This window comes from Muntiacus reevesi, chromosome 2, assembly GCF_963930625.1.
Source record: "Muntiacus reevesi chromosome 2, mMunRee1.1, whole genome shotgun sequence".
Classification (NCBI taxonomy): domain Eukaryota; kingdom Metazoa; phylum Chordata; class Mammalia; order Artiodactyla; family Cervidae; genus Muntiacus; species Muntiacus reevesi.
Window position 1 is genome coordinate 30738086 of NC_089250.1, and position 26196 is coordinate 30764281.

The 26196-nt window shown below is 38.8% G+C and overlaps 1 protein-coding gene and 1 pseudogene across 1 annotated transcript in view; one reads left to right on the forward strand and one right to left on the reverse strand.

Moving 5' to 3' along the window:
* CUBN (cubilin) overlaps positions 1 to 26196 on the reverse strand; it is a 257101-nt gene that overhangs the window by 176431 nt on the left and 54474 nt on the right. Inside the window, exons 23-27 of the mRNA XM_065921175.1 lie at positions 15474 to 15666; positions 14003 to 14163; positions 13384 to 13565; positions 12323 to 12479; positions 10294 to 10481 (exon numbers count right to left, since the gene is read on the reverse strand). Coding sequence (XP_065777247.1) covers positions 10294 to 10481; positions 12323 to 12479; positions 13384 to 13565; positions 14003 to 14163; positions 15474 to 15666 — 881 coding nt within the window. The remainder of the gene's footprint in view (positions 1 to 10293; positions 10482 to 12322; positions 12480 to 13383; positions 13566 to 14002; positions 14164 to 15473; positions 15667 to 26196) is intronic.
* Positions 11843 to 12310, forward strand: LOC136159222 (cytochrome c oxidase subunit 7A2, mitochondrial pseudogene; annotated as a pseudogene).

Consider the following 26196-nt stretch of genomic DNA (forward strand, 5'->3'; position numbering starts at 1 on the left):
CGGGTCATGAGGAAGGGAGATGACATTTCCAAGAAATGGAGAAACAACACTCTGAAAGGTAGGAGGAAGGATCTGAATGGCCAAGCAGGAGTTAACCTTCTCTGAGGAAGGAACATGGGGGAGGAATAATGAGCATTTCTGGAGAACTCAGATTGTTTTTATTTACTCTTATAACAACTTTATAAGTAGATGCAAGTATTCCTTCCATTTAATACATGAGGAAACCGAGGAAATGAGAGGATAAATTTTATGCCCAAGCTCAGAACTAGTGAGAAAGAGCCAAGCTTTGAACCAGGGGGACTCCAGAGCCTACAGTTCTCCTGTCTATAAATGACCACACTGATACCCAATTGCTAAACTATCCTGAAGATAAGCAATAGCTATCATGAAGATGTCTATCAGAGTACTCAGCACAGAGCAGACACTGATTACTGTAATTCTTTTAAGTTTTTATTGGAGCATAGTTTATTTAAAATGCTGAGTTATGATTACTGCAATTCTCAAAAGAGACGTCTTAGACGTGAAGGAGAATTTCTTCATTTCTCATGAACTCGAACATTTTGCTTCTTTGTTAGAGAAGGAAATGGCAACCCACTCCAGTGTTCTTGCCTGAAGAATCCCAGGGATGGGGAACCTGGTGGGCTGCGGTCTGTGGGGTCGCACAGAGTTGGACACAACTAAAGCAACTTAGCAGCAGCAGCATGAGAATAAAAGTAGGGAAAAAAAAAGAAAACATCTCTAGAATAATGTTTCCCTAAGAATGTTCTGTGAATTAGGAGTGGCCAATAGATGTTAATAAGAATTCTAGGCAAAGACAGAACGCTGCCTGTGGTGCCGCCAGAGGGCTTCCTCCTAGGGGAGGCACTGGCCTCTTGGGGTGGGGAGGGGAAAGGGGGAAGGGAGGATGGGGTGGAGGAAAGAGGGGGAAGGGGTAGAGGTGGAGCTGGGGTGCCCTCGCCTGCAATGCCATCAGGCTGCATCCAGAAATCTTTCTTTTCCACACTGTGTTACCACCCCCACTGGATGCAGTGTTCACCCAGTTCTGCCGATTTCACCTATTTCACCTCCAGGTGCTCTCAAACCCTCTGTTAGGTTCTCCCTCCATGGCCCTGGCAGGAACCCACTGCCCCTCACCTGGACAGCAGCAATCCTCTTCCTGAACCTCCAGAGTTCCCCTTACCTCCCTCCCATTCATTCTCTGAGCCAGAGTCTTCCAAAGTGCCAATCCAGCATGCTGTCTCTCTGCTCACACTCTGGAAAGATCTTTTGCTACTCTTAGACGGCCACCAAAATTCTGCACATGCGTGCAAGGGCTCTAACCTACAGGCCCCTGCCCCCCGGGAGCCTCACCCTCGGCCTCAGCCCCGCTGTGTCTTTCAGTTCTGACAGAGGTTCTTCTCAACCCCACTGGAGCCAGGCTCCTTGGAGCCTTCCTCCCAACTAAGCCTCAACCTTGGCCTTTATAAAGATTACAGAGTCTCAGCACAAACGATTTCATCCACGTATTCTTCTAAAATTAAAAGATTTAAACACTAACATAGTTTCTGACAGCTCAAGGTCACATCCTCCGGATGGCCCCAGTGCCCCGCTTAAGGAGCCTGCCTGAGAAAGTTCAAGGCCACCTAAAGGGTTTACTATTTGTTCCAACCAACACCTGTTCCAGGCCCCTGACTACCCTTTTTTGGAGCACTTACTAAAAAGGGCTTATAATTATGAATCCTTCTCTTATCATTTTGAGATATATATGTGTCTCCTACAACTCAGAGCATCTTTCTTAAAATCTAAAACTCATTCCTGTGAAATGAAACCACCAGGAAGGACAGGGCCCTTGTTTCCCAGTCTCTGTGGGAAGAGAGAATCCTTACTGCCGCCAGACACACACACAGTGGCTTCATCACACTCCCCTGTCCAACCCTCGGTAATTTCCCATTTTCCTGACTCTGCCCGAGGCCCCGCTGGTTCCCTCCCAACTCCCTCATTCTCCGTTTGAAACACCTGGTCATCTCTGTACAAGCTGAAGTTGAGTTCAGTTCATGCTGGACCTGCTTCCCTCTTGCAAGAGCTTATTACTGATTGAAACCTGTCCTTTCCACTTTAAAGTGTCTGGCTCTGTTTGCCTTTGACAGTTCCTCAACCACAACTTCCCTTGCTGAAGCTTCCAGCTCTGCAACACCTTGTCCATTTACTCTTCCTCAGGACTCCGGGATAATATCCCTGATAGCACTTAACACAACTTGTGACTAAATTTGTATACTGTTGCAAACTGACTAACGGTTTCCCTGGTGGTTTAGTGGTAAAGAATCTGCCTGCCAATGCAAGAGACGCAGGTTCAATCCCTGGATTGGGAAAATCCTCTGAAGGAGAACGTCAGTATCCACTTCAGTATATTTTGCCTGGAGAATCCCATGACAGAAGAGCCTGGCAGGCTATAGTCCATGGGGTCTCAAAGAGGCAGACACGATTTAGCGACTAAACAACAATAGTAATAATAAACTGATTAACATCTGTCTGTTCCATGAAAACAAGGAAAACTGATGCTAAAACAGTTGTATTTCCATAGCCTATGTGTCTAAAATATATTTGAGTGACTGAATGAGTGGATAAATAAGTGACAAATGCATATTTAGGGCAGTAAAAGCCTGAGGAAGTACTACAGCAAAAACAGAACAAAACAGATCCTGTTGCATTGTTTGATTTAGAATTTCTCAAATTTATGAGAACATTGATCTCTTTATTTATAAGACATCCGTCAAAGTGTGTGACAGAGAGAGCTATGTGGCTTCCCCAAATGCAACTCCCCTTTGTCTGCATTCCTGAACCACCATATGGAAGGCAGAGGAGCACCTGAATTGGTCTCTAATGTGACTGAGAAGCAAACTTGTATTGTGCTAAGCATCTGAGCATCTCTGAGTTCTCCTAAAACAGCTAGTATTCTTTTCTGTGCTCAGTTGCTCCCTTGTCTTCAACTCTTTGTGACCCCACGGACTAGCCCACCAGGTTCCTCTGTCCATGGAATTTCCCAGGCAACAACACTGGAGCAAGTTACCATTTCCAGAGGATCTTCCTGACCCAGGGATTGAACCCATGTCTCCTGTGTCTCCTGCACTGACAGGCAGATTCTTTACCTCGGAACCACCTGGAAAGACCACAGTATTCCTTAACTAATTATAATTACATCAGGCACATGGGCCTGATGCTGCGGAGTTGTAGTTACAGAAAATACTACTCAGGCTGCAAACCTGGACAACATGAGTGTAGGACTGGAAGGCTGAGGGACATCAGTGACGTTCTCAAGGATGCTTTTCATCAGCAGCGCACTATTTTGTCACTGCAAGGAGGACATGGAGGTGCAAAAAGCAATGATATAAACATCTGGGGAAGAAGATGACATCACAAAGAGGATTTGGCAAGGGATGAAGTGAATCTTATAAAGGCTACAGGGAAATACATTTGACAGAAGTCACTGACATAATTGAGAAGACCTGAAATGGACATTAAGTGGAAAGGGAAGTCATTAGAAAGAATGTTGAAATGATGTAAAGGAAGATGATAGTGTCAAAGGTGCCAAATAAAGAAGGTAGGGAGGAAGTTTTAGAATCAGAATTCACGCACTGTAAAGTGAATCTGACATTTTAATGTACTGAGATAAATATAATAGCATCAGTGAGCCTTAGTGAATCAAAGCATATAATGTATGCCTGACTCTGTACAGCTTTGGCTGTAGCAATGGAACAGTAAGCCCCATTGAAAGAGAAACACAGAACAGCCCTTGAAGGTATATGCTAAGAAGACACGTATTATAATCCTCACGACTTCCCAGGAGAGAACTTTGAAGTGAGGATGAAACGTGCTGGCGTGATGGAAGTGGGCTGCAGACAGTGGCCCCAGCTGCTAAACTGAGGCTAATGCAGTATTTGCTCTATTGGGATCCCTGGGGATTTTGACTGAGTGGGGCTGGGGTGGGGTCTAGGGTCTGTGAATATATTTTTATTTTATTTATTTATTTATTTTGTGAATATATTTTTAAACAAGTTACCTATATGATTCTGGAATGAAGCCAGATTTAGTAGCCAGTTATGAGGGCTTTATCCTCCACATCACCTTCTTCCTCAGTAGAAGGTTTTTTGTTTTTTTTTTTTTTAACAAAAGAAAGATATCAACACTAGTGGAGCAAAAAGACACCAGGGATGGCAGAGGTCAGATGTCTATGTGGACATCTCTCAGGTGTCTTGCTGTTTGCTGAATTCTTTATATTCTGTGCTCTGTCAGAGAGTGCTGAGTGAAGAGACGTGCTCTCCTGAACTAATCCTGACCAGCAGAGACGTGGTTGTGACTGTAGAAATGAATAAGCCATTAGGAGAGAGTGATCCATTTCCTCTGAGTCTGTGATGACATGTCAGTCATGGGCATGAGGCTTTAGGGAGAGAGATTCTGAAAGGAGATATGAGCACATGGACCAAAAAAATTTTTTAATTAAAAAATTAACGAAAGAAAAAAGAAATTCAATAGAAAAAGGAAGGGAAATTCAAGAAAAAAAGACATACTCTAAAAAAAAAATTAAACTCTGTCCACAAAGTAGAATAATTTGGGGGTTGGGTGGGTAAGAAAAGGGAAACCCTCTGAAGAACTCAGTCTAAGAAAAAACTCACGGACCTACATGGTAGCTTTCTGACCATCCATGAGCACACATACAAATTAGCTAAACTTTGGGATATGGCACAGTTAGAAAGAAATGTCTATTTTTTTAAGCTATGATTGGGGCAAAAGAAAGATGAAAATGTGAGTTGGACCAATGCTTAGAGAAGACAGTGTAACATGAAGAAGGTGAAGTAGAAAGATAACTCTTATGATTTTGAAACTGGGAGAAGAAACTGGGAGAAAATTTAGAGGATAAGACTGTCAGTGCCTTTAAAAGAATTTTCCCATGCTTAAGTGCATTACACCATATAGTCCTGAGAGGTATGGTCACTACAGAACGAACTATGTAATCTTGCTCACTTCATGGGCAATTCAAACCACACTTCAGGGAACTCCCTGGTGGTCCAGTGGCCAGGACTCCACACTTTCACTCTTGACAGCCCAGGTTCAATGCCTAGTTAAGGAACTAAGATCACACAAGCCGCAGGTCACAGCCAAAAAAGAGAACAAAAGGCTTTAGCACGCCGGCAGAACCCATGTATGTCCCTGCTGAAAGGTTTTGCCTCCGTCCACAGATGTGAACTATGAGCAACTCAGACCAGAGGGCTAAAATTTGCTGCCCCTGGTCAGAGCTGGTCATACTGAACAGAGGGGCACTTATCCATTGACAGCTAGATCCATGCCTTGTTGCCAGACTCAAAGAGATGAGCACCAGCGACAGATGTAACCTGTCACCAAGGGAAAGTCTAGTTGTTTGTAAGCACCTGAGGTCCACCTGACTTTGCAGTGTTGTGGCTGGGGTGCCCTTCTTTAAGTTAAATCTGTGAAATTGCAGAAACTCAGAGGAAGCTTTTGAGATGAAAAATGAGACCAGAGTCTATGTTCACAGCTAGAAACAAGGAAGTCAGAAGAAAGAAGAAGAAGGGAGTCACTCCTGAGCCTTCTTGGTCCCTGTCCTCTTCCAGTTTTTCAGTTGATCCCGTGTGTCATGAGGTTTCTTTTTCTCTTTCCTAGGGTAAGAGCCATTCACAAACACTAGTCTTTTCCCCATGGGTCAGTCTGAGTGTGTATCTACAACCAAGAGCATGAGGCAGAAAAGGGAACATAGGAGGATGCCAGAGGTCTGAAGGGAAAATGTCTTAACTTCCAAAATGTGGGAAAGATTTATTTTGGAATCTCACAGATGAGTAAGATGGATGGTAATTTGGGGGAGGATTCTACATTGGTCCCTGAACATAAGTTGTCAGTATGAAGCAAAGATATAATAAATGATCACTGCTTCCCTATGCAAAGGTCAGGCTAAATAGCATGAATTTCTCTTGGTGACATGGTCACTGAAGTGATCAACTTGGGAGTTCCATGGAAACTCCCTCGTGTAGCCTTGAGAGTGATAATTCTGAAACAGAACACACGCGGAGTGTGTGTGGTGTTGTGGCTTGGGGCATTGGCCTGGAGCCACAGTGCCTGGTGGAAAGCCCGGCTCTGATAATATAATCTATGTGACTATGGACAACCTGCCTTTGTCTCAGTTTCCTCACCTGTCAAATGAGATAACAACATTTCCTACATCACACTGTTGCTGCAAGAATTATCTAGTAAGTAATGCATTTGACAAATACAAGCTGTTATTATTACCAAGTTGTTTGAATGGTGCTTTCCCCAAAGTGTTCAATAACAGAAGCATTTTAACCCAAGAAACCTATCATTTTAGAATACTTGAAACAGGAAGCATCTTTCTGATATTCTATCAAATATTTTTTAAGAAGTCACAGGCCAATGAGTCTACATGCAAATAAATAATGCTCTAAAGACCAGAGGATTTAGAGGAATCATCATGAGATGAAATTCTGAGGCAAAATAGTCCAGTATACCTTACTAGAAATAATATCCTGTTTGGCTATGAAGTCATTGCCTTTCATGTAAAAATGACCTGGAGACCACAAGTGTTTAATATCATCTAACACCACGACGTGGCTAACAACAAGCCTATTCAACCTCAGCCTACAACACTAGAACACACAAACCAGATAATACGGCCCAACACCAAGTTAGTAGGAGAACTGAATCCAGTCCTGGACCACATTTGGAGAGACAGTGACATACCAGAGGGCACTAAGAGGAGGGGATCCCTTGGGAGCATCGCTCCTTGCTTATCACTGTCACCTTCTGTCCTAGGCCCTTCCCTCAGCTTCCAGGACACAAACACCTCTTGGTTTTCCTCCATCCTTGGCTCCCCACCCACAGGCTCCCAGAACCAGCACAGGCACTGGATTTCCTGTACATTTCTGTGCTGGTTTTTCCCAAATCCATTACTTTTGTTTGTATTTTCAACACTGATTTGAAAAATTTCTTCTTCCAGATACAGTCTCAGCCTCAAAAGAAAAATGAAAACACGAAACCAAGTAATAAAACACAAAAAAGAATCCTAAGATCGACTTCCTAAAACTGCAAGGGCAACACAGCCTTACTCCTTTAAGCAAATGACCCTTCCTCCCACTAAGTATTTTATTTCCAAATCTGAATCCTTTCATTTCACCCAGAGGACAAAGGAATAGAGGATGGATGTGTTTCCCAGTGGGATCTTGACCAACCCACACGTCTCAGCAAGGCTGGGCACAGTGTCCGACCAGCACCTAATCAAGTCCTTGCACAGTTTCAGTTCTGTTAATTGAAAATAACTCAATTCTGGCTGCAGTCACAGCCACTCACTTTGAACTTGGCTAAGTCACTTGAAAAAACCCTTGAACTAGACGTTATAAAATAATGGAAGCTAGGTTTCTATGTTTGTGGCTTTTCTCTCCATTAATGGTCATTTGTGCTTTTAGAATTTCCATCATAAACCAGCCATTGTAGCGATTGCTTTGGTCTTGCCCCTTGGCTTACAGAAATGGAAAACATCTCCTCCCTCTGGCAACAGTGTCATTCTTTGGAAGGCTTAGCTGAACTTCTGGTTCTCATTCTGTATTTTTGTGGCTTTCACCATCAATGTTGCACAAGATACATGGCCCGTCTGTAACATCATCTGTGGAGCGGCTCTGCTGTTGTTGGAACAAGTTTTCTAACACCTCCAAAAATTATCCGATAGGTCTTTTTGTTACCATTTCACCCTCAAGTAAGTCCAAAGAGGTGGAGTCTGGTCCCTGGAAAGGTTTCATCTCATTTGCTCCCACTCTTTCTGCCACAGCTGTCCTTAAAGCCCAGTTCAAAAACTTCCTGTTCGCCCTGTTCTCTGCATTGTGCTTTTATCAAATAAGGCACCCAGCAGATTGGTAAACATGCAATACTATGCACACCCATGAATTCTATTTTGGTATGTGCTTAAAGTGGTAGAATTGTAGTGAATGTGTAGAGATTACACAAAAAGGCCAGTTTGGAATTCAGTTCTTTCTTATAGCTTATCTTTCAGCTGATGCTAAAATATGGCTGTGATGTTCAGTTTAACCTGAACTTACTGAACTCCCATAAGACCCCAATTCTATAATCAGGGCCTGGGTTACAAAGTTAGCTGGAGACAGTTCTCACCTTCAAAAAGCTTACAGTCCAGTAGGGCATGTGGGCACAATCACACATGGTAAAAATATGATATGACAAACTGCTGTGTCTGTGGTATGAACAAGTGACTGTGAAAGAAAATTGTATTTTCTCCTAAAGAATGAACAAAATCTCACCATGTGAAAAAAAGATGATGATCACTTCAGGTAAATGGAATGAGACAAATATGCCATTGTCAAGCTTATAAAGACCACCTAAGCACTAGATCACAAAAGTAAAGTGAAGTGAAAATCACTGAGTCATGTCTTTGCAACCCAATGGACTGTAGCCTGCCAGGCTCCTCTGTCCACGGAATTCTCTAGGTAAGAATACTGGAGTGTGTAGCTGTTCCCTTCTCCAGGAGATCTTCCCAACCCAGGGATTGAACCCAGGTCTCCCATACCACAGGTGGATTCTTTACCATCCGAGCCACCAGGGAATCCTAAGAATAATGGAGTGGATAGCCTATCCCTTCTCCAGCAAATCTTCCTGACCCAGGAATCAAACTAGGGTCTCCTGCATTGCAGGTAGATTCTTTACCAGCTGAGCTACCAGCGAAGCCCACAGATCAAGGAAAGGGGATTTTAAAATCTCTGTCAAGTTTGTGCTTTTTTAATGTTTGTTTCATGTTGTCTCATGTTTTCTTTGACTACTAGTAAATATAACTTTCTGATGGGTAAACACCATGGTTATTAATTCTCTAATACTGAGTTTTTCTAAATACAAAGCAAGATTTTTTTTAACCCCCAAAAATATCTTTCAAAGGCAAGGAATCCATATATTAATATCTAGCACCTCACAAAGTCTCTCAAAGTATAGGAAGCTTTCTCTGCTTTGCTTTGAAAAACAAAAGTGCTATTTGGAAAAGATATGATAATCTCAAATGACCTCCATCAATGCTAGCTTTTTTTTTTTTTTTTAAGAATTGCTTAAAAAGAGGGTTAAAACACTTTTACAAAGAAAAAGGCTTTTTCTGTGATTCCCCCCACCCCCCACCCCCACCTCCCCGGACTATGTCCTGAAAGTTACACACACTGGATGGTGAAAGTCTTTGCAAGCAAGACTTCCAAAAATCACTGTCCATCTTAAAGAGCACGACACTCAATTATTAAGTTGTGGATAGAAGGGATACAGGAAATGTCTTAATGTTATCAGAGTGGGGACTGGCCTCTTAGAAAAGATCTCTAGTGAAAACATTATATGTGGATTAGAAGTATCATACGCTAGCATGGAGATGGAGATAAAGATGATGTGTTAAGTGACTCAGAAGTGATTTTATTAATGATGAAAACTAGATGTCAAAATGTATGTAAACAGTCTGAGTAAAATTGTTCTATGAAAGTGGAAACTAACATTCCAAATTAATACAATGGCTTATAAAACATATAATTTTATATACGGTTATATAATTACATTAATAAAGTAAGATAAGTAGCCACCTAACTTTTCAATCTATACCTCCACAAAGTTGCATATTCAAATCAGTAAAAAAGCTTTGGTAAATAAAATATCTTATCATAAAAGTAGCAGATTACCTTCTATTTGGAGGTGCCTAATTTTCCAGCAACTTTCATTGCATAGCATTGTATATAGAAAGTTCAATAAATGCTACTTGTGGTCATTATTATAACAAATAGAAACTTCCATTTTACAAAGAGAAAAATTAACTGAAATGAACTCAGGTTTAAAAATAAAACACAAGAATCAAAATCATGATTCCCAGTATCAGCTTAATTAGGTATTAAAGTAAAGATATTTAAATACTTTCTGATCTCTCTTTATAAATAAGAACAAACAAAAAATAACCAACAAAAACCAGAAGTTGTTCTTGTACTTGTGCATTATTTAGGTAAGATGAGGTTACTCAGTCCAGAAGTTACATTGAAACCCTAAAACACAGATAGTTACTTGTGTATATAATTTAATGGATTAAATACCCTTATTATTAAGATGATGCAATGAAATAGATATGAAACACATCTGTTCAAATACCATGTATATAGTCAGCGTATTACAGATATATAGGACATGATGAATGGTTTGGTTCTGCAAAGCATGGTAACTTACCTTGGCTTGCTAACTTGAACAGAAAATGCAGTGATTATTTAGCTTCAGAATACATACCTCTAAATAGTCAGTGGAGCAGTTTGTGTAATATTCCAATTCAAATGCTAAAAATGTATAATTCACAGTGTTTCCAGTTGTTGCTTGGATGGTCCAGTTGCAACGCTGGTTGACAGGATAGGGATTTGGATAATGTATACTCTCTAAGATGCCATAGGTTTGATTCACAATCACCACGTTATCACATGCTGCGAAAAATAACAATGACTGTTAACCACTATCATACGTATCATAATTGCCCCCAAGATGTGTGTGATTTTTCTATAGGAAAGCATCTATGTTAAAAAGAAACATATATATGTGTGTACACAAACACACACACACTCATACACATAAATGCATACATACACAGGTAGTTGGTGCAGCATTTTTATATGGAAATGGTCTCCATTTAGAACAAATGTGAAATAATATTTAAATGAATTCTTAAACTTTAAAGTGTCATGAAAATTGCCTGTGTTAAAATTGGCATCATGTTCCTGTGAATTGGTGCAGAGCAGAATAGCGTAGCCTGACTCACACATCAGTCTAATTTGTTTGTTTAGAAAAGTGTAGTAAACATTTTATGCTTCTATTTTTCTAACTTTAGCATTTGGAAGAGATAGAAATCTTGACCTTTAAATTCAACAGTTTAGAAACACAAAGTTCTATGTGAGTGCTAAAAATGATTAACAACATGGCTTTGTTCAACATTCAAAAGTCAGCATGAAATTCATAATAAAGACTCTTTTATTCCTCTAGTTAGTCATCAGGAAGATTCAATTGAATAGAAGCAATGTAAAAGATTTGAAGAAGAAACGAAAACATTAAATTTTGGAGAAAAAGTCTTCAATCCGATGGTGGCATTTTCTTTAGCTGAGTTTTCAACACAACCATACGAGGCACTTCTATGTATGGCTAATCTTGGGAGCCACTGCCAAATTCCACCAAACTTAATGACTTGAATGAGGCCTAGGCATGCCTTTTCTCCAGTCTTTTTCATACTGTATGATGTGTAATAAGAGAGAATGGGAAAATAAATATATTGAAAAATTGTCTCTAAAAAATGTGATTTGTAGATGCATTTCTCCTACATTGCTTCTTGACAGGTGACTGGGACACCATTTGTAAGTCATTGAGGTCTACAGTTTCCCTCAATAAAATTTAACTACCTTTGAGACAGATGACAAAAACAAAAGGGTTGGATAACTACATATAATGGAATAATGTCCCAATTAGAAGACTGCCATGTTTAATTCAAATGAAAACCCATTAACTGCTAACCAGTTGCACCAGTCTTTAAATTGTGACTATCTAAATTGTGACTGTCTCAGCAAATTCTTCTTCCAGGTTTCTGAACTTACCACATGTGTTAATTACATGACATTATACCCAATGTGTAAGCATTTCTCCATCAAATAGAGTTAAATTTTTTCATAAGGAGCTAAGATTTATTCATTTGCTCACACTAATAGGTTACACTTCTTTCAATTTGCTTCATTCAAGAGACTGAAGAGAAGGTAGTTCCGGTTCTGGCGTGTGGAGTTCTCGTTGCTGGTGGTCAGTTGGTGGGCAGTGACTGAGCCAAGATGCTGCGGAATCTTCTGGCTCTCCATCAGATTGCTAAGAGGACCATAAGTACTGCTTCACACAGGCAGTTTGGAAATGAGGTTCCAGAGAAACAAAAGCTATTTCAGGAGGATAATGGAATTCCAGTGCATCTAAAGGGTGGGATAGCTGATGCCCTCCTGTATAGAGCGACCATGATTCTTACAGTTGGTGGGACGGCATATGCCATGTATGAACTGGCTGTGGCTTCATTTCCCAAGAAGCAGGATTGACTTCAGTTTATCCTCCCGGCCATCAGTTGGTTTAATTCCATTCATCTCTCTGTGGACCAGTAATCTGATACATAACTGAGTTCTTTGGGGATCAATATTTATTGACTTGTACTAGCTGCCACCAATAAAGCAGTCTTTAACATGAAAAAAAAAAGAGAGAGAGACTGAAGACCCACTACGGTCACTAAGCAACCAGTATACACACTTACTCTGCTGGTATTTAACCAGGAAGCCACCTCCTTGCTGGCCTTCATCTGTTCTCAGTTTTAAAGACATGCTGTCTCCACTGGAACGGATGACAGGTGGTATCTTATTTCCACAAAGCTGAGTTAGCAGATGAGAGCTGGTACTTGATCCATCATATACCTTTAAGAAAACATTTTATTGTTTGTTTGCTTGTTTGTTTTTTGGTCATGCCACAGGCATGCAAGATCTTAGCTCCCTGACCAGGGATCAAACTTGTGCCCCCTGCAATGGAAGTGCAGAGTCTTAATCACTACACCACCAAGGAAGTTCCAAGAAAATATTTTAAATGTCAGATGATTATGGCTGTAAACATTATCTAAATGACTCTGCAATTCTTGAGAAGTGGGGAAGAAATACAAAATGATACAACAAAAGAAGATCCCTGAATCAAAATATCTTGTAAAATTGTATTTAAATGTCTATAAACTTGAGCTATGTACTCAAGCTGTGGCTATGTATAGGAGTAAGGGAGAGAACCTAGCCTGATTGAAAATAAAGGATTATTACATGTTTTTGAGACCATAGCTATTATCAGTAGTCTTCCTTGCTTTTTTATTTCATAGTTTATCATTTTAACACATTTTTTATTTAGATGGTTATTTAATGGAGACAGTGACTTACTGGTAGTGTAAATAGCCCTACTTTATTGACTTCAGTTTTCTTTAATTCAACCTCTGATACAGTCCTCTAGATTGTTAGTTTTCAATACACATATAGAAATCATGTAGATAATAACTACGATAAATCTCATAACCCCTTTCAGGAGATTTTTAACCATATCTTAACAGTCTATATTCAATATATTTTAAAGACTTAGTGTATCAAGTCATTCATTAACATATGCTATACTTAGAAAGGTATTTTCATCAAATTTTCTTTTAATATTTTATTTTGTTTAAATTTTTAATGTGGATATTGTTTAAATGTTCCCTTTTCCTGAATCTCAGAAATAAAAATGTGATGCATCAATGTGTACCATACAAGATGGGAGCAGTGAAAGCGACAAGTGAAAATTCATACATACAGCCAGATAGTCTTGACTACAGTCTGGATGATACTCCAAATGGAAGTCTTCAAACTCCAGCAGGAACGGGCTGCCGTGGCTGGCCTTGAGCCGCCAGAAGCACTCGGAGCTGTGGTAGTAGGGCATTGGGTAGTTGGGGGACGTGAACGTGCCGGTGGACGTGGTGAGATTGCCCCCGCAGCCTGCGGGAGAAAGACGGGATCACACACAGTCTTTTCTCTCTGTAAAACTGAATTCTCTTGTCTGTATCAAACTGGTGCTACCGTCACTCCCCTTAAAAGCCAAGTTGCAAAACAACCCTGCACCACCAAAGACTAGTTGGCCTAAAATTTCAATTCACATCAATGTACTTTCCTTTTCCCAACCAAGATGACCAGCTTGATGAAGTATACCAGGGAATATGACATTTTCCCTTACTATGTCCTTCGAAAATAAAAACAAAAACAAAACAGCTAAGGTTAATTCAGAAATATTCACAATGTTGAAGTTTATGACAAATAGCACTGACAAAATACAGCTAGGAAAAAAAAAAAAAAAACAGGTGAGAGAACAGTAATCCAAAAATGAAAAATCCAATCAGACTGGACTCCCCAGTAAAGGACACGTCTCGGCCATTTACCTGTTAAGGACCCATCCCAGTAAACCGAGAATCCAGGCCCAGAGCCAAAGAAGTCACTCTTAAATTTTAACCATAACTTGTTACTATGGGAGATGATTCTTGGAGGTGAATTTGAGCCACAGTATTGCCCCAGGAGTGGTGAATTTTCATAGCCTCCATTCCTGTGACAAAATATAGGTATGATCATTTATTAGGTTGTTAGGTTATAACATAAAAATTTAACACTAATGAACTTTGAGATAAAAAACAGATCCATTTGTTAGTCAACCTCTCTCAAAAATATTCTAATAACAATTGCAAGTTTTCAGTTTTTCACTTTATTAAATAGCATGTGAATAGCAATATAGAATCACCATCATTTATTGTTGACATGATATTTTATATAACCAATTACATATGGAGAAAAAGTACTTAATCTTCTCCCTTTCAAATAAAGCATCTGGCAAATGCGTCATAGAACAAAAGATAAAGAAACAAAAATTATTAACAATATAAACAAATGTGGCTTAATTTTACAGAGAAACTTGAATGTTTTTCTAACTTGAAAGTTTTCACAATGTAATATATTTGACATAGTTATGCATAGTTTTAAAAATACTTCCTTCCTTAAGAATTTTTGGGGTCTTAAATCTAGTTTACTATCTATAGTTTATAATCTGTATTTTCCAAGCCTAAAAAAAGATTAATTCACCAATGATTGCTGATAATTAAGAAAATCATCTTATTTTAGCATTATATGGCGGTGGTGCTCAATCGCTAAGTCACGTCTGACTCTTTGCAGCCCCATGAACTGCAGCATGCCGGGCTCCCCTGTCCTTCACTATGTCTGCTCAAACTCATGTGCACTGAGATGCAGATGCCATTCAAACATCTCATCCTCTGTCACCTCCTTTTCCTCCTGCCGTCAATCTTTCCCAGAATCAGAGAATCGTGATTTATTGTTTAAGTAGCTTACTTTACATCAGAGAACTAAATTTATTATAAAATAGTATAAGATTCTAGCCTTTTGAAATGCCAAATAAAAACTTTAACACAGATGTGCAACAAATTATTAGTCCAATTTAACTCAATGCAACGATCTGGAAATCCCATGGACACAGAAGCTTGGTAGGCTATAGTCCATGGGGTCGCAAAAGAGTCGAACATGACTTAGCAAGTAAAACAACTAGAACGATCTGGGGAGATATTAATAGATACCTTAACTCACCTTTACTGAAAATATAACTTAAAAACCCATTCTTTCAAAGCACTAAAGAATTAAAGAAAAAAGCCTTGCACTGAAATTCACAAGCTTTCTGTTTTCCTATTGTTGAGTCAGGTTCCAAATTACAAACTTTATATCTTGTAAGAAAGAGCACAAAAAGGAACTTCACAGAAAATTTTCTATATTTTTTTCTCATCCTTTTTAAGAAAAATTAAAAGTGAAAATAAATAAGAGAAAACAAGATTATGATGAGATAAAAGTGCTTACCTGATTTCAACATAATCTGCTACACATGTACTACCAATGGCCTCCTCCAAGGAGAAGTTTGTGAAGTGTAATGCAATCTGTTGGCCGCTTTCCACTGTGATCCTATAAACGCATTCCAAGTTGTTGGGGTAAAAACGGGGGAAGTTTGGAGAAGTGAAAGTCCCAGATTCTTCTGTATAGTCCTTCAAGCATGCTGTAAAAAGAAGCAGATCCCAAGAGGAAAAGTAATTTACAAGACAATACATTTACAAAACATTTAGTTATATACACTTCATTAATTTATGCTAATATATTTGATTTTCAATATGCCATTCTGGGATGTTCAAAGAGTGACTTCCTTTCAAAACAAAGTTTTCAAAATCTCAAAGGCAAAATCAATTACTAATAGTAAACCTCAGCTATATGGTGGAAGTAGTTACATATAATCATAACTTTTTGGTTCTTAGAAGTACTTTAATTTTTTCTAATCTGTGCAAATTATCATAAACATTAAAAACAAGTCTTACCTACAGAAATCACAGGGGAAGGCTTAGTGATAATTCAGTTCTCTCAAACTTTCTTTCAAAATGGTTTTTGTCAAAGCATGCATTTATGAGAAATGACAAAGCTGGTACTCAGCCACATGGGGATGAATAGGAGATGAGACCCAGGTATGGGAATGACCTTGAATCAATGCCCAGTTCAGATACCAGCAAGCTGTACAACCTTAGGCAAGTTGCTTCACCATTCTGAGCCTTATCTTGAAAATGGAGATGTAACTATTTTGAGTATACACCCAAGGGTCAGAGATAATACAATTAAAGGACTTGAACATGGTATTGTTCATGCTTTATTGACTATGCCAAAGCCTTTGACTATGTGGGTCACAATAAACTGTGGAAAATTCTTAAAGAGATAGGAATACGAGACCACCTGACCTACCTGCTGAGAAATCTGTATGCAGATCAAGAAGCAACAGTTAGAACTGGACATGGAACAACAGACTGGTTCCAAATAGGAAAAGGAGTACATCAAGACTGTATATTGTCACCCTGCTTATTTAACTTATATGCAGAGTACATCATGAGAAACGCTGGGTTGGAGGAAGCACAAGCTGGAATCAAGCTTGCCGGGAGAAATATCAATAACCTCAGATATGCAGATGATACCACCCTTATGACAGAAAGTGAAGAACTAAAGAGCCTCTTGGTGAAAGTTAGAGAAGAGTGAAAAAGTTGGCTTAAAGCTCAACATTCAGAAAACGAAGATCATGGCATCTGGTCCCATCACTTCATGGCAAATAGATAGGGAAACAGTGAGAGTTTATTTTGGGGGGCTCCAAAATCACTGCAGATGGTGACTACAGCCATGAAATTAAAAGATGGTTGCTCCTTGGAAGAAAAGTTATGACCAACCTAGACAGCATATTAAAAAGCAGAGATGTTACTTTGCCAGCAAAGGCCCATTTAGCCAAGGCTATAGTTTTTCCAGTGGTCATGTATGGATGTGAGAGTCGGACTCTAAAGAAAGCTGAGCACTGAAGAATTGATCCTTTTGAACTGTGGTGTCGGAGAAAACTCTTGAGAGTCCCTTGGACTGCAAGGAGATCCAACCAGTCCATCCTAAAGGAGATTAGTCCTGAGTGTTCATTGGAAGGACTGATGTTGAAGCTGAAACTCCAATACTTTGGCCACCTGATGTGAAGAACTGACTCATTTGGAAAGACCCTGATGCTGGGAAAGATTGAAGGCAGGAGAAGAAGGGGATGACAGAGGATGAGATGGTTGGATGGCATCACTGACTCAATGGACATGTGTCTGAGTAGACTCTGGGAGTTGGTGATGGACAGGGAGGCCTGGCATGCTGCAGTCCATGGATTCGCAAAGAGTCAGACATGACTGAGCGACAACTGAACTGAACTGAACGTAGTATGTGCTCAGTAAATGATAGTGATCATGACTACACTCTAAAATGGAACAGAGAAGTGTAAGAAAGGCAGAGCATAAATACGAGGAATAAATGAGATCATTCATATAAACCTTTTAGATAGGATAATTTTATTTCCTAAATAACTACTAACTTTTCTACTTTACCACTTTCAATTTGATCTATTCATCTCTTCATGCTCTCTAGTCACTGACCAACCCACTGAATCTCCTATGCCCCCCAAGTCTGAGGTATTTCCGAAAGAAAATCTGGTTTCAATGTATTTTCAACTGTATCTGGTAATAACATAAATCTAGGATCCCAGAGTAGACACAAGTCCCTGATGGGCAGGTTTTGGAGGAGAATAAACTATTACACTTTATAATGAATAAAAAAAGAAAATGAGGGTAGTTAGGTGTGCTGTTTTCCCAAGTTGCTGCTGTATAACCATACCCAGAAAAGGAAAAAGGAATCACTGGCACAGAAATACACAGAAAACATTACGGGTTCTCCTATCATGTACAGCCCTCAGAATAACAGGCATTTACCACATAGTTCATTTACCACATAGTACCATGGACTTCCCTGTAGCTCAAATGGTAAAGAACCTGCCTGCAATGCAGGAGACCAGGGTTTGATCCCTGGGTTGGGAAGTTCCTCTGGAGAAGGGAATGGCAACCCACTCCAGTATTCTTGCCTGGAGAATTCCATGGACAGAGAAGCCTGGCGGGCTACAGTTCATGGGGTCATGAAGAGTTGGACACAACTGAGCGACTAACATATATACCACATAGTTGGTTATTTGATTTTAAACAGCAAGTAATCAAGACTTAATTTACTTCAGGGATGAATGTTACATACTTTTCTATAGTCTGCCAAGATGTCTCTTCAAGGGCCAAAGAATAATGAAAAGAAGAAAAGGAAGGAAGGTCCAAAGAAAGGGAGGGAGGGAAAAGGGGAAGGAGGAGGGAAGAAGGGAAGGAGGACGGAAAAGGCAGAGATAAAGCAGGGGAAAGCAGGAGCAGGGCTGTGTGTGAAGAGGTGGTATATTAAGTATTCCAGATCCAGTAAGGAGTATGACTAAGATGAAAGTTCATGGACCAAATGAACATTAAATACAGGCTGTGAAATAGTCTCCTTGAGTTGATGAACTTACAGACTGACCACAGACTCACTGACCACACCACATTCAGATAGCTTTAAGAATTTAATTCAGAATTCATATTGCTAGGGCTTGAGAAAACACAAAAAGAGATATCATTAAAAAGCCAAATAAGGACATAAAATGGAGTACTAAAAATATTCTGTAAACCAAAGAGAAGACAGGAAAGTAGCAACAGAAGAAGGGCATCCATGAAAAACTCAAACTTAATATCATACTTGGGTAGTAAAGGACTAAGTGCTTTCCTGTCAAAATAAAGAGCAAGGCCAGTAGGTCCAATCTCACTCTTCCTGTTCAATGTTACAGAAGGTCCCAGTTATGGCAAAAGGCAAAGAGAGAGAGACAGACAAACAGATAATGAAAAGGAAAAAATAAAACTGTCCCTACCGATATGATCAATTGCCTATAAAATTGCCTTAGTAAAATACACTAAGAAATCTAGTAAAAGATACTGGAACTAATAACTGAGTTTAATAAGGTTATAGGATACAAGATAATTATTCAAAAATCAATTTAATTTTCAGATACTATTCAAATAACTGGAAAATAAAATTTTAAATACCATTTCCAACTGCATAAAAAGTATAAAGCACTTGACACAAAATTTAATGGGAAGAAACAAAAATTCTACTGTGAAAACTTTAAAAAATAGCTGAAATATTTCAAAAGATTTGAATAGAGAAGTAAATGTGATAATGGATTGGAAGACTCATTGTAAGATGTCCTTTGCCCTAAGATTCATCTATATAGTCAAGCCAATCTTAATCAAATTTCCAAGAAGTTTGTATTTTTATTTGTTTTTTTTTTTTTTTGCTTCAGTTCAAATTGAAAAGATGATTCTAAAATTGTATATGGAAGTATAAAAAGCCTAGGATAACCAAAACAATTTTGAAAAATCTGGATGATTTACACTTCCCGATCTTAAGATAAACTATACAACTACATAATATTAAGTAATAGAGTCTATTGTCATAGGGAAAGATACATGGGAAAGATACATAGATAAATGGAATAGGACAGCCATTCCAGAAGCTGACACAAAGATACAGGGGCAATTAGTTTTCAACAACAAAGAAAATTCAGTGCAAAAAGGACATTCTTTTCAACAAATAGTGCTTGAATGATTAAATATCATTTGCTAAGCAAACAAACAAACTTGAATACATAATTCACATTACATAGGAAAATTAACTCAAAATGGATCATAAACATAAATGTAAAAGCCTCACCAAAAAACTTGCAGAATAATGCACAGAAAATCCTCACAACTTTAGTAGACATAGATTTCTTAAACAACATAAAAAAAGAAAGAAAGAAAGAAACACTAGCCATGAAGGGAAAAAAGGACATATTAGGCTATTGCTCTTCAAACAATACCATTAAGAAACAGAGAAAGGGCCAGCTGCACACAGTGGGAGATGATATGTACCATACATTTATCTGACAAAAGACATAATTGTATGTGGAATACATACCACATGACAATAGTAAACAAAAATGAACAAGATGATTTCAATGGACGCTTCATAAAAGAAATATATGAATTGTCAATAAGCATGTAAAAAAGTACTCAGTCCTACAAGTCATCAGAGACATGTAAATTAAAATAATAATGAGGCACAATATTGGTGGCTAAAATGAAAAGATTGGCAATACCAAGGATCAACAGAAATGTGGAGAAAGTAAAATTCTCTTTCATTGCAGATGGGAACATAAAATGATATAACCACTTAGGAAAAATAGCTGGCAATTTCTCATAAAATTAAACGCAGTATTACTATAAGGCCTAGAGATTCTACCCTTAGAATTTACCCAAGAGAACTGATAACCTAAGTCCACAAAAAACTTATACATCAATTTCACAGCAGCTTTTTTCATAATAGCTAAAAACCAGAAACAATCCAACTATCCAAAAACAAGTGAATGAATACCAAATTATGATACATCCATTACAATAGAAGGCTATTCAGCAATGAGAAGAACTACTTATAAACAGGATGACATGAACAAATTTCAGAAGCATTATGCTTTATGTAAGAAGCCAGACATAAAAGAATGCACTGTGTGTTCCCATTCATATTTGTCCTTTGAATAAGCAAAATGAATACACAGTGATAAGCACAAGGTCTGCAGTTGTTGAGATGGAAGATGGGGAAGCCCCTATAAAGAGACACTGGGACACCTTCTGAGATGATAAATGTGTTCTATATCTTGCATGGAGTGGTTATGATATGGGTATGACACATTTGCTAAAACTATGGATGAATTTTACTACATGAAACTATAAAATAAAAGTCTATGGGTTATTAAAAGGGTGAAAGTTCTGTTCAAAGCCAAGTTGAGTTCTCTGAAGGAAATCCAATAAACAATTCAGATATCTAACATTTAATAGATAAAGTTAAAACAGAGAAACAAAAATATTTTGAAGGTACACCTTCTATAAATATTAAATGATAGAATATTTAATATTAACATTTTTAGTTTTATGAGATTCATATCTGTAATTTAACAGAGAGAAAAACAATGGTTCTCTAAACTTATCTGTTTCTTAAAAGGTTAGTAAGTGCTTTTACCTAACACTGAAACATGTACAATGTTCATATGACAGTGTAAACTGCTCTTTGTAAAATAATATTGATATCGAGAAGTATGAGTAGGCTTATGTTTATAGGCAATGTAATGAGAATATGCTAGGCTTTCGCTTCCTACTCTGCTTTGCAATAAACCACAAATAATTAAAGTTAAATATATTCCCATAAAAGGATATTCACATATTGCCATGGTGTTTCTTATATCAACACAATATCCAAACATGAAAAATGCCTTTTATTTATATCTCATGTACCCAAAGGGAAACTTATACCCAAGGCAGTTTGCCTTTTATTATGGTCTAACAATGTTGACAAACTGATGAAGAAGAAAACTAGATTTCTTCCATCTAATATATTTAACTGAAGTAGCAGTGAAAAAGCACATCTCTGAAGATCAAAGACAGCTATTAGTAGGCCTCTCACATCTTTCTTTCTGATCAACTTCAAAAAAAAAAAAGTAAAGGAAGAAAAGAGAAAGTATATAAAAGTCTTCCATGGATGACCATAAAATCACAAAATCATATTTTTATAAAAGTGACAATGTAGGTCTGCCTCTACTAAGCACTTTTAAATAAGTTTTAGTAACATAGCATTCTGTTTATTATCAAAGGGGAAATTAAAAACATGGGTAATTCTCCAACTCAAAAAGCAATGATGATATCATTGCATATGACTTGGGTGACAGGACTAGGATAAACTGATCCTGTGGCTAGAAGAGTGTCTCTCCTAGAGAGACCCTAGATTATGAGTAGCTGTTTTACCACCTCCCTGCTTTGTCTTGTGAGATAACTAATGTGATTTTGCTGTTTAGTTGCTCAGTCGTGTCTGACTCTTTGCAACCCCATGGACTGTAGCACACCAGGCTTCCCTGTCCTTCACCATCTCCTGGAGTTTGCTCAAACTCATGTCCACTGAGTCAGTGATGCCATTCAACCATCTCATTCTCTGTCATCCCCCTCTGCCTTCAATCTTTCCCAGCATCAGGGTCTTTTTCTAATCAGTGAGCCCTTTGCATCAGGTGGTCAAAGTATTGGAGCTTCAGCTTCAGCATCAGTTCTTCTAATGAATATTCAGGATTGATTTCCTTTAGGATTGACTGGTTGGATCTCCTTGCAGTCCAAGGGACTGTCAAGAGTCTTCTCCAGAACCACAGATAAAACTTATGTGATTAGCCAGTCACATTCGTGAGCAACCTTACAGGCAGAGCTTTCTGAAATCATTTACAAAACTTCTGGATCTGCATGAATCCCTATGACTTCAGATTTTCTAATTAACCCTGGGACTGTCATCTGCTTCTACTGGCATATTTGGTTTAACAATCCTCAAAATGAAGACCTGAGAGAAGATAAAATTACAACTTTCATTTCTCCACTAGGAAAGAAGTCTCCCTAACCCAAATCTACATTCACCTACAATTTTCTGCTAGGTGATCACAGTAATAACTTCTTTCCCCATGTAGATGACCAATTCTAATGAATATGGATACAAGCTGAATCACTAAAGCAGCTATTGTAAAATTGTATTTGAATATCAGTAATTCTATTTTAAATCTGGCACAGTCATGGCCCTTTAGAGCAATTATGAACTTTTCACAGAAAATGTCTCATTTTATCTTCCCCAACTATATGAAACAGTCAGACACTCTAACGTTCATTTCTTAGAGATGAAGGTACAGATGAAGGAGCTGAGGCTCCGGGAGGTTAAGCTCTGAAAATCACTTTGTTCAAAGCAAAGATAAAATTCACATCTAAGTCCTTCCTTTCCAAATCCTGTGTTCTTTAAAGTCTCTGGTTTCTTTAAGCATTGACTGTCAATTTAGAAATGAAGAGAGGACTTCCTTAGTGGTCCAGTGATTAGGACTTCACCTTCCAAAGCAGAAGGTGGAGATTCTATTCCTGGGCTGGAAGCTAAGACACCACATGCTTCAAGGCCAAAAACCCAAAACATAAAAAAACAGAAGCAGTACTATAACAAATTCAATAAAGACTTCTAAAAATAATGGAAATGAAGGTGAGTAGGAAACTAAGAATATCACAATTAAACATCTTATTTAGCATTTTCATTCTAAGAACTAAGAAATATAATAAATTAAATAAGATAAATCAGGCTTCCCTGCTGGTCCAGTGGTTAAGACTCCACCTTGCAATGCAAGGGACACAGGTTCCATCCCTGGTCCAGGAAGATCCCACATGTGTGAGGCAACTAAGCCTGAGTACCATAACCACAGAGCTTGAAAGTTGCAACTACTGAGCCCACGTGCCACAACTACTGAAGCCTGTGTGCCTGGAGGCCATGCTCAGAAACAGGAGAAGCCACTGCAGTGAGAAGCCCACACACTCAACAAAGAGTAGTCCCTGCTCACTGCAACTAAAGAAAGCCCACATGCAGCAACAAAGACCCATCACAGCCAAAAAATAAAATGAATCTCAAAAGAAATAAAAATAAATAAGATAAATCTACTGAGCTGGAGAGTGGTAGGAAACCCATATATACAGCAAAAATATTAGAAAACATTGACCAATGAGAAAGTAAATCTTTAAAAGATCAATAAACTTACTAAAAACCTTTTACAGAGGGAAAATATCTGAATATCTCAAAGCAGAAAACACAGAAAGAATCAGAGAGGCTTATGACTTGCCCAAAGCTTTCCAAGTTAGCAGCAAGGTTGGGACCAGAATCAAGGCTCTGACTATACCTTCAGCTGTCCTTTCACCAAATCATAGAAAATACTTTCCATCAAGAGGAGTTACAGCCCAATCCACTATGAGATCTCAGTTGTAACTCTAGTAATTTATGTCCTAAGACATGACTTTCAGAATCTCTGATGAACTGCCATGTTTCATTAGAACCATCTGAATAGATTGCTAAAAACCTACCCTAGGCCTATATGACTCAGATTCCCTGGTGGCTCAGAGGGTAAAGAATCTGCCTGCAATGTAGGAGACCTTGGTTCGATCCCTGGGTTGGGAAGATTCCCTGGAGAAGGGCATGGCTACCCACTCCAGTAATCCTGCCAGGAGAATTCCATGGACAGAGGAGCCTGGTGGGCTACAGTCCATGGGATTGCAGTCGTACATGACTCTTTGCAATCGTACATAAGCAGCTAACATACACTCTGGTACCTGAACTTTTAATAGGAAAACCCTACCTCAAGTTTCCAATGAATGCTTGAGTTTGAGAACACTGCTCTACTGGACTGAAGTTTTAGAATAGAAACAGAACACTCTCTATTCATGCCTTCTAGAGAAATCCTTGTTTGCCCTTCTGTTAATCATTTCTTGACTTCTCACTCTTAGATGCCTCTTCTGTGCTCAACTCCAGGGTGATGGATGAAAAACAGCACTAAACACCTGCCCTCAAAGTGAATCAACTATGCATATACAAATATCTACCTTTTCTTGGATTCTTTTCCCATATGGATCATTACAGAGTATTGAGTAGAATTCCCTGTGCTATTGTCTATTTTATATTTAGTGTGTGTATATATGTCAATCTCAGTCTCCCATTTATTCCATACTTTTAACAAATGTAGGTAGCAATCTAATAAGATAATATCATGATCCACTAAGGAATCATGACTGTTTCAGTGTTTGAAAAACACTAGACTGGACATTATACAGCTTTCATCTAATGATAAAGTAGAAAGTGGGTCAGGTACATTTCTCTCTTCTTTCTTAAATCCTCTTAAAGTCCTGTTGGTAGGATCATATTTTTAATGTATATGCAGTAGATGTTAACAGAAAATAAAATTACAGTTTAAAAATTAAAGTTAACTAATCAATTATATTCTCTCAGAATTAAAATATTTTGTACTTTAAATTAGCAAGCATTTAAAATCCAGTTTCATAAATCAATTGCTAAGATATCCTTAAGGGTTTCTATCCACAAACATTTTCTTGTTAGTTCTTTGTCTCTCTTACCCCAGGCACATCTGGATGGAGGCAGAGACAGCGATGAGAGAAGGAGTCAAAGTAATGACCAGAAGTCAATCTCTTTTTGCGCAAGCACATACTTAGGGGCTGACATCACAGCCCCATGGTACGAACTACAGATGGGAAAGTAACTGGATTCAAGTCAGGAAATGTAACTTTTATCAGATGAAGACAGGAAAGACTTGAACAGAGAAACTCACAAGGGACTAAAAGCCAACAACCCAACACCATCATGATTGCGAATGCTCTAAAAATAACTTTTGCTAAAGCAATAAATAAGATGAAGACCACCAACTGAGCTTCCATTGACAATTCTCCCTGGTACTGTTGTACCCTGCAGACAACATCAAAAATAATGTGATAGTTGAAAAGAAAGCACCCAACCACCTTGCTGTTTCCAGGTGGAAAGCTCACTCAGACTCCAGCTGCCTGGACCCCCAGGTCAGTCTCTTGAGTTCAGCCCTTCCCTGCAGCGGGGACCCCTCAACAATTCATGAGAGCCAACCACACACACCCTCATCTATGGGAAACTGAGACAAGCTCCAAATGGTAAGATGAGGGGGCCATATAGCTTCCTGGATGCAATCATCAGGTTGTTCTTTAGAATGTTTGCCTGTGGGAGTCAGGCCGATGAAATCATCCAGCAAGAGGCAGGCACACAGCGACCAGCCAGGCTCAGTCAGGCTCAGCCAAGGGACAGAAAGCCAGCACTTCCTTGTCTGTGATTTCAGCCCTGTCTGGACGCTACAGTCAAGGTAGTGATTACCCCACAGGGAGGCCGACCAGAGTCTGCAGAGTTAACCACCCCAGGACGCCCTTCTCTTTCCTCACCTGTGTTTCCCTTTATCAGTTTCCTGTTCTGTCCAGCAGGCTTCTTCTCTTTTTCACTACTTTCTTATTTTATCTGTCTCTTATCTTTCTCAATTAAAATACATCATCCTCCCTGCCAGATTACCCCCATTGCACTATACTGCTTACAAACCAGTGTGATTTTTAGGAGAGCTGTGTTAGTCACTGCAGAGACATTGCGAGCTGTTACAAAGATTTCCATAATATTTTAGGAGGTCCCACCTGCATCGTTTGTTATCTAAGTTACAGCTAGTTTATTCATGCAGCAAATTAAACTTATGTTC